The following is a 9,060-nucleotide window of genomic DNA, read 5'->3' on the forward strand; positions in this document are numbered from 1 at the left end:
AGAAAGCTCCTCCAAGCGAGGGTGCGTAGAGTCACCAACTAGAAAAGTTGAGACCTGGTTTCCTACTTCGATCCAGCTACATCCCGGTGTTTTCTTCATACCTCGCTCAACCATTTCTCTCCTTACATCTTCTGCTTCCTTCCACCGCCCACTTGAGCAGTACAAGTTGGATAACAGAACAAAACTCATCTCTTCACTTGGTTCTGCTATCTTTAGAACTTTGCTAACTTCTCTGCCTAATTCTGTGTGCCAATGTGTAGAACAAGCACCCAAAAGAGCTTCCCATGAACTACTATTACTAGCTTTAGTGATAAGTGAATTGTAAGTTGTAGCCAAGTCCTTTGCTTCTTCTAGATATCCACCTCTCCCAAACATATCTATCATACATGTTACATGATCTACTTCCAAAGGGATTCCATAATCTCTAACCATAGATTCAAAAATTGAGCAACCTTCCTCTACAAGGCCTGAATGGCTGCAAGTTGTCAGCAATCCAATGAACGTTACCTTGTCTGGTTTAATCCCTGACGCTATCATGCTGTCATAGAGCTTTAGAGCTTGATCTGCTAACCCGTGGACACCAAACGCGAAAAGCATTGTGTTCCAAGATACCAAATCTTTGTCAGCTATATCCCCAAATGCGCGGTTTGATTCCTTAATATCACCACACTTGGCATACAAATTAACCAAGGCGTTACCAACATAAGCATAACCTTGAAAGCCTCGATGAATCAAACAACCATGGATCATTTTCCCATGTCCTAAACAGGCTAAACCTGAACAAGCGTGAAGAACTGCACCATAAGCAAAATGATCAGAATCCACCTCAGACTTCATCATCTCAACAAAAAACCTCAACGCTTGCTCTCCATCTCCATTCCTACCATATCCTGCAATCATAGTAGTCCAAGTAACAATATTTCTCTCCGGAGCTAGATGAAACACCTCAAGAGCTTTCTCTGTTTCTCCTATCTTCATACACACGTCAATAACAGAGTTCCAAGATACCTGAGTCAAGACTTCAACAGACTCGAGCACTCTCATGGCATCATCTCTACAGCCTACTTTCGCATAAAAACTTAAAACAGAGTTTTTTGCCTCAACCGCACAATCCCACCCGTTCTTCACCATAACAGCATGTACCATCCGTCCACAAACCAAGTCAGATGAATCACCACAAGCATTCATCAGAGAACTAAACGTATAACAATCCGGTTCAAACTCACTCTTCTCAATCATCTCTTTGAATAACCTTAAACAAGAATCGATCTTTCCACACTGGGAATGACCTGAGATCATTATATTCCAAGCAAATGCCACCCTTTTCGGCATTTCAACAAAAACATCAAAGGCAGCTTCAAACTGTTCAGCATTCATATACGCAAACAAAAGCGAGCACCAAGTTACTTCATTTCTACTATCATTCCCCATATCTCGAAACACTTTGTTTGCGCTTAGAGTATCAGAACACTTACCATACATGTCAATAAGCGAATTATTAACCGGCAACGAACCACCGTATCCAGAACGAATAACCAAAGACTGAACTTTTCTCCCGAAACTAACATCGCTTAGACTCGCACAAGTGCTCAAGATTGCTGTAAACGAATAATCATCAGGCTTAGCGTCAGAGAATCTCAACTGGGTGAACAAAGACATCGCTTCCTGATATAAACCCAAACGAGAATAGCTCGTCAACATAGTGTTCCACGCTACCGTATCTCTTTCCGGCATTTCGTCGAACACCTGACGTGCACTTGCTATGCGACCTGATTTCGCCAAAGACGCAATCTTTGAAGTAAGACGAACCAAAACAGACATCTGGGCAAACTCATGGAGTTGTAATAACCAAAAAAAAAGTGAACTTTATCTCGATTTACATATGTTTAGATAGCTTTATGACGATTACACAATTTAGTATATATACTACTTCGGACCTTATCAACAAAAATTTTAAAATTCGTCTCAGAAGATCCAACGGTTGTAACCGCATCTTTGAGATGACGTTTAACTTTTTCAACGTTGTTTCTCAGCTCACTTGAAGTTTCACCTTTTACCATCAATCTCCTTATGTTGCCCGAGACTTGGTCCCTTGTGATAGTCTTATTATTATTATTATCATCATAAAGGTTGATCCCAATGCGCCAATCATCGACCACAAGCTTCCTATTAGTGAACTGATCAGTCAATAGCGGATAACACAACAAGGGCAAACCGCACCAAACGCTTTCCAAAATTGAGTTCCAACCGCAATGTGTGAAAAAACCACCCACGGCCGGGTTTGAAATTACTGCCATCTGGCAGCACCATTGGACCACAAGACCTCGATCTTGGGTCTGGTTTACAAACCCGTCCGGGAGAAAATCCGGTACGTCGGATCCGACTATATCCGGACGTAAAACCCAAATGAAACTTATCCTACTAAGCAAAAGCCCATGGGCTATTTCAACGATCTCTTTTTTACCAACATGTGCGTAGCTACCAAACGAGACGTAAAGGACGGACCCGGTTGGTCGGCCTTTAAGCCATTCGGTACAGTCTGACTCTGCCCATAAGCTTGTGGGGACAACCGAATCGGTTGAGAAAACCGGACCGATGGCGTAAACCGGTTGTTTGGCTTGTAGAGCCGAGAGAGAGTCTGGTTCGAGCTCTTGCACGGTGTTGCATAAGACGTAATCGGCTCTCTTGACGTCTTTAAAGGCCTTGGATAATATTTGATAAACGGTTGTATTTGTGTCTACGTCTTTGTCGCTTACTTGAAGATATGACATCAAGTCCTTTGGTTCTATTGCTTTAACCCCTGGTACGTAATCAATCACGTCTTCACGATTCTCTACCATAAAATTCAAAACGAACATGATGTTACTAAGACCATATAAAAAAATCACCAGCTATCTAGTCACCGACTTCAACAAAGATACAAATAAAAGACTTGTGACAATTTAAGAAATAGAGATTTTTGTATGGCCTTGTTAATATTATTACTAAATCAGGTAATATATTATTGACATGATTGAGTAAGAGTGTTACCAAGACATTTGAAATGACCGTTGGATATGAGAAGATCCATGTGGTAATAAAGATTGAGTACCAAGGCAGGTTCGGTCCAAAACGAGACATTAACAAGGTTGTGCTTGTCGCAAATCATAGATGACCAAACATAAAACGTATCGGCGATCAAGCAAGTCACCGGATGATCATCCTGGCGTGAGAGTTTAGCGATGAGATCATCGACGTGGGCAGAGAAGACGTGGAGAATGCCTTCGAAAAACTGGTCATGATTAAGTGAGCGGTCAAACCCCAAAGGGAAGCCATCGGTCACGGTGGTGTAACGTATGTCGAGCTGTCCTGAGCTGCGGGCGGCGGAGAAGATGTCCCCCTCGTCACCTTGGTGAGCGGTGGAGATGTTGTGGTGGACTGACTCGGTGTTGACGAAAGTGATGGTGAAGCCATGAGAAGCGAGTTTGATGGCTAAGTGGACAAAAGGGATAACGTGGCCTTGAAGCGGGTATGGTATCATCATGATATGAGACTTCCTCGACTTTGCGCTCTCCATTGATTTTTTTTCTTTTTTTTGGGAAGAATTTAATTTTCTTGGTGTTTTGAGTGATTGTATATATGGACTGAAAGTGTGGATATTTATCAACGTACAAGTGAATTTCTAAAGATAATATATTTTATTTTTCTACATCATTCGTGGAAAACTTGAATGGAGATTCTTCTGAAAAACTTTACCAATTAAGCTATAAAAAGAATCATGCTGTAATTTCATAAAATTGTTCTTGAAATTATATCCGATTAATTAGCTGAAAAGGAAAGACAAATTTTGGTGTCTAAGAAAAAATTATTGCTAAAATAGAACAAATTAAAACCTAAAAACAGACTAAGCTGATATCAATTACGGCTAGCTAGAAAATAGTATCAAAAGTTGAGTCCTTAGATATATAGGACATGTTTATCTCTACCCTCGCATATACTACTAACTCAACGCAATCCATACCGTTGTAACCTTCGATACAAATCTAGAAATTTATATTAGGGTTTGCTTGCTATATATATTTGCAGGCGCGTATTTAATTTGCTCTTATCATATGGTATGGATTGTGTTGTGAATGAATGTATATTAGAGCTCTAAGCCTCGAATATGCCTTTATATATAAAAAATAATATTCTGTATGATATATTGATATGTGTAATTGTGTCATATTGATCGTCCAAGAGATGATATCTCGTGAGTCGTGACAGCAGAAGCCGTCAAATTTATGAAGAAGAATATTCGAAGGACACGTAAAGAGTGTCTCTTCGTGTACGAACTCGATGTGATGTGCAAGAGTAGGCCAGTGTAAAGCGGTGTATCATACTAAAGCAGATTTGTCATGTTATGACAACTTGGCGCTCTTACATCATTGTTGTGTAGGACTCATTATTGAGACTTGAGAGCTGAATATGATATCCTTCGTAAAAAAAAAACAAAAAAAAATGTTGAAATTATACAAATCCATAGTTCTTCTCTACCTATTGTTCGGATAAAAGCTGAATCCGACGGTGTAAACTTATGACCCATACGGTTTGGTTTAATGAATCAAATCGGGTTGTAAGTTGATGAAATTTGGTTCACTTAGGGTGGAGAGTGTAGTGTTGAGTTTTAGCTTTTAAATTAGACTAATCGTTGAGAGCGAGAAAACTGAATGTTTTTGGGAATAGAAGAAAAACCCAATTTGAACACTTTTGATCAAGACAACAATCATATCTAGTTTTGAATGATTTTTTTTCTTTTCTTATAACTTTAAATAAAGAGTCTAGTGTTGAAAAAACCTTGGGTTATACTGATCAAGTGTAGAAAAGTAAACGTTTGGAATCTTTTCCAGATAGAATATTAAAAATGAGAGAAAAGGAGTAACTTAGTCCTATNTAAGAAAAAATTATTGCTAAAATAGAACAAATTAAAACCTAAAAACAGACTAAGCTGATATCAATTACGGCTAGCTAGAAAATAGTATCAAAAGTTGAGTCCTTAGATATATAGGACATGTTTATCTCTACCCTCGCATATACTACTAACTCAACGCAATCCATACCGTTGTAACCTTCGATACAAATCTAGAAATTTATATTAGGGTTTGCTTGCTATATATATTTGCAGGCGCGTATTTAATTTGCTCTTATCATATGGTATGGATTGTGTTGTGAATGAATGTATATTAGAGCTCTAAGCCTCGAATATGCCTTTATATATAAAAAATAATATTCTGTATGATATATTGATATGTGTAATTGTGTCATATTGATCGTCCAAGAGATGATATCTCGTGAGTCGTGACAGCAGAAGCCGTCAAATTTATGAAGAAGAATATTCGAAGGACACGTAAAGAGTGTCTCTTCGTGTACGAACTCGATGTGATGTGCAAGAGTAGGCCAGTGTAAAGCGGTGTATCATACTAAAGCAGATTTGTCATGTTATGACAACTTGGCGCTCTTACATCATTGTTGTGTAGGACTCATTATTGAGACTTGAGAGCTGAATATGATATCCTTCGTAAAAAAAAAACAAAAAAAAATGTTGAAATTATACAAATCCATAGTTCTTCTCTACCTATTGTTCGGATAAAAGCTGAATCCGACGGTGTAAACTTATGACCCATACGGTTTGGTTTAATGAATCAAATCGGGTTGTAAGTTGATGAAATTTGGTTCACTTAGGGTGGAGAGTGTAGTGTTGAGTTTTAGCTTTTAAATTAGACTAATCGTTGAGAGCGAGAAAACTGAATGTTTTTGGGAATAGAAGAAAAACCCAATTTGAACACTTTTGATCAAGACAACAATCATATCTAGTTTTGAATGATTTTTTTTCTTTTCTTATAACTTTAAATAAAGAGTCTAGTGTTGAAAAAACCTTGGGTTATACTGATCAAGTGTAGAAAAGTAAACGTTTGGAATCTTTTCCAGATAGAATATTAAAAATGAGAGAAAAGGAGTAACTTAGTCCTATCATGCTTTATCAAGAAGATAATGGATACTTAAATTTGGATGGCGATTTGATGAAGTTGAACAAATGGTTTGACCCCTACAAAGAAATTAATTTCACGAGAAAGTTAAGTTTTGCGTCCTGAATGTTATTTTACTCAAAACTCTTGAAAGAATTTGTTAAGAATTTAGAAGATTCTGCGACATTCTTATTTGCCATGAAATTTCTATAACAAAAGAAAAAAAAAAACGGCATGATAGCCAAATAAACATGTAGTAAATAACAACAGTGTAAGGGTACACATAAACATGTAACAACACAGAAGACTGTGTTGAGAGAAAGAGTTAAACTTACATCAGATTTTTGTACAGTGAACCTATCAGTTGGTGATAAAGTTTCTTTTTTAAAAAGGCAAGAGTCACTTTCTTTTCAACTATCAACATTTGGACCCCTAGCTTTTGGTTCCATTTCAGACCATGTTAGACTTATCCTTCTTGTTGTCGAACCCGAAGAGCGAGCAGTTCTGAAAGGCATCGAGGCTGGTCGCTATCAGACGGCTCAAACCCCCAAGGCTCTCACTGAGGATCAAATCCTCTGTATACTTTGAAGATCTAATGTCTAAATCCAGTGGTCCTAACGAGTCAGGCTGCATAAAACAAAGGAAATAAGAGTTTTTGAATATACAGTATGTTGTTTTTCACTTTGGACGAATATGAGATTTTGAGATTTACCCAATATATATCCGCAAGCCCACAATGGGTCTTCCCTGGAGAATCCATCGAATGGGGGTCTATTGGACCCTCTTCCATAGGCTCTCCATGGTCAGGAAGCTTCTCATCGATGGATAAAGCCTAAGAGAAGTATTGTATCAGATGGTTTATTTTTATAAACTGTTGAAGTGAAGTTTGAGACTGATATAGTTACCTCCACCAATTGAGAAGGTTCTCCATTTACTCTGCCACCACCTCGAGGAGAAGCAACATTAGCCAACTTGGAGGAATCTGCGAGACGATTATTTTGGAAAGAGAAGGCATCACGTGTTTCTTCATCATCCCATAGAGAGGAAGAGCCAGAAGTCAACGGTAGTGGAGCACTTGGCTTGTTCTGGTGTCTTAGTATATGAGCAGCAATTGCAGCATCAAAAGAGTCAGAGGCAAATGAAACATCTCGAAGGAGGCAATGTGAACCCTCGGTGGCAGGTGGATCCCCACCATCACTATCTATGTCATCGGGCACATCAGAGAGTAGATCACCTATACTTATGTTAGTAAGACTATCAGCCCATTCTCCTGCTGATTGAGCATTACCGCTGATTAAGTGCTCAAGTGGAGAAATAGTTGGTGAAGCAGGTTCATAATCATCTCTATATTCTGCGGGACGATCATGGGTTTCACCAGAGGCACATACTAGACCCAGGCTGGGTTCTACAGATGTCCGTTGTTCGGCAGTTGAATGCACAGACAAGGGTCCTGATTCAGTAAGGAGCATATTGACCTCGTTCACCCCATCCACATTCATGTCATCCTCGAGTGAAGGGCAAAGATCTGAAGTTGGAACTTGGGAAATAAAAGAGCCTGATGCATCATGGACAAACCAACCATACCTGCAAAGAGATATAAGAAAATTAATTTCGTTTATCCTGTATGATATAATTGGACAGAGATAAACCTGCACGAGACTAGGAAAATATGAGAGCAAACCTTAAGCGGAAAACCGAGGGACTTCCGACCATTGAATGCACTTCTGCTGCACTTAGAAAAGAGTCATGGGTCCAGCTTTGCTGGCACGTTATAGTTTCTTTTCGTGCATTGTAAGGAAATAGCATTAGCTCTCCAGTCGCACAACTTGAGCTTCCCCATTTGCGATTGAGATGTTCCAGTACAGATGATATCTTCTTGCGATTACTAAGGGTAAGTTCTAGATGCGGATTGTGCTTATCCTGTTAACAGATCAAGCTCCATTTCATGTCTCAGAAAATTATTGCTCCAATCAGTTTTATTCATATTAGAAGCTTACCATTTCCAAGGATCTTCGAGTACATTCATCAATCGGGAACAACTGAAGTTTCAGCTTGGCAGAAAACTGCATATTGGCATCACTGAGAGGAACATCACCAGATGAGCACAGAGAAAGTGGAGACTTTCCGGTTAAATATCTTGTGGAACCTAAATCTAAGATAAAAAGAGAATCCAAGATTTGCACATGTTAGTTCTCAAAAAACATGCATCTAAGAAAATGAAATATTATCCCATACTAAACCTTCTTGATCATCCATATCTTTGTCAATTGATGTTCGTTCCAAATGCTCTGCAGCATCAGCAACCAGGGAGACCCCATCTATCGCAGCTTTTTCCCATTTTTTATAACCTGCTGAAAAGGAATGAACTGCTTAGAGTCAAGTAAGAACCTGGAACTACATCAAGTTTTTAAATAGAAACTTAAAAAACCTAATATAAACATGGAAGATTGAAAGTAGATGATATCCAAAACTTGTATGAACGCTGAAAAGTGAAAACACACACACAATATGGGACTGAAGAAAACTGTCTATCAAAGAAACATGCATAAAAACTAGCAGAGAAAGAACCTTGTTTTCGTCGCTGCCTTCCACCTCTCCCAAAGGCTGTATCTTCTTTTTCGTCACCAAGGTTGACACCTAAGCTTTCACCATGTTTGGTAGATGCTCTTCCAGACCCTAGCTTTTTAACATTTTGGCCGTCGGAGAGAATCAGTTTAAATGGACGGTTATCCAATCCTCTGTCTCTGCTATGACTTGAGATGTTTCCGAGGGAAGCAGACGAGAAATTTTCTCCCTGACAAGCCCGTTTCCTTATGCTCTTTCTGCGGTCTTTCAGCAATTGGTGTTCCTTCATGCAAAGGGTTTGTTAGACAATAGTTTGAAAACAATTCCTTGTCAAATCCAAGATGGCTTAGAGTTAAAACGAAATTTGCATTTGCCAACTAACCAAGGCCTCTAAAAATAGCTTGAATCTCCGGGGTTTGAGATGAAGTTTTGAAGCTTTGCAGCTATACTTTTCCAGTAAAGACCACCTGCAAGTCACATGAAATAGCATGTTTACTTTAGAACAGACGAA

General features: G+C 38.9%; 3 protein-coding genes across 3 annotated transcripts in view; all 3 read right to left on the reverse strand.

The window, feature by feature from the left end:
- Positions 4 to 1,844, reverse strand: LOC104788943 (pentatricopeptide repeat-containing protein At2g36980, mitochondrial; the record flags this gene model as incomplete). Its single annotated transcript, XM_019245216.1, has 1 exon — positions 4 to 1,844. A coding segment is annotated over exon 1 (1,818 nt), but the record flags the coding sequence as incomplete, so codon positions are not given.
- On the reverse strand, positions 1,840 to 4,121 carry LOC104785823 (UDP-glycosyltransferase 86A1-like). The gene is made up of 2 exons (XM_010511107.2): positions 3,031 to 4,121; positions 1,840 to 2,833 (listed from the first exon to the last, which is right to left on the reverse strand). The coding sequence occupies exons 1-2, from the start codon at positions 3,554 to 3,556 to the stop codon at positions 1,887 to 1,889; spliced, it is 1,473 nt and encodes a 490-aa protein (XP_010509409.1). The 5' UTR covers positions 3,557 to 4,121; the 3' UTR covers positions 1,840 to 1,886.
- The window catches only part of LOC104785824 (TSL-kinase interacting protein 1), a 7,701-nt gene continuing 4,844 nt past the window's right edge, over positions 6,204 to 9,060 (reverse strand). The window contains exons 8-14 of the mRNA XM_010511110.2: positions 8,553 to 8,832; positions 8,225 to 8,332; positions 7,982 to 8,136; positions 7,666 to 7,904; positions 6,890 to 7,568; positions 6,697 to 6,816; positions 6,204 to 6,611 (exon numbers count right to left, since the gene is read on the reverse strand). Of these exons, the coding sequence (XP_010509412.2) occupies positions 6,435 to 6,611; positions 6,697 to 6,816; positions 6,890 to 7,568; positions 7,666 to 7,904; positions 7,982 to 8,136; positions 8,225 to 8,332; positions 8,553 to 8,832 (1,758 nt within the window). The 3' untranslated portion in view covers positions 6,204 to 6,434. The remainder of the gene's footprint in view (positions 6,612 to 6,696; positions 6,817 to 6,889; positions 7,569 to 7,665; positions 7,905 to 7,981; positions 8,137 to 8,224; positions 8,333 to 8,552; positions 8,833 to 9,060) is intronic.

The sequence above is a fragment of the Camelina sativa genome, chromosome 5 (genome assembly GCF_000633955.1).
Source record: "Camelina sativa cultivar DH55 chromosome 5, Cs, whole genome shotgun sequence".
In the NCBI taxonomy this organism is placed as follows: Eukaryota; Viridiplantae; Streptophyta; class Magnoliopsida; order Brassicales; family Brassicaceae; genus Camelina; species Camelina sativa.

Coding starts and splice junctions, on each gene's coding strand:
- LOC104785823 (XM_010511107.2), bottom strand. CDS start 3,556: ATGGAGAGCGCAAAGTCGAGGAAGTCTCATATCATGATGATACCATAC. Junction 2,834..3,030: donor CGGTCATTTCAAATGTCTTG/GTAACACTCTTA, acceptor ATTTTATGGTAG/AGAATCGTGAAGACGTGATT.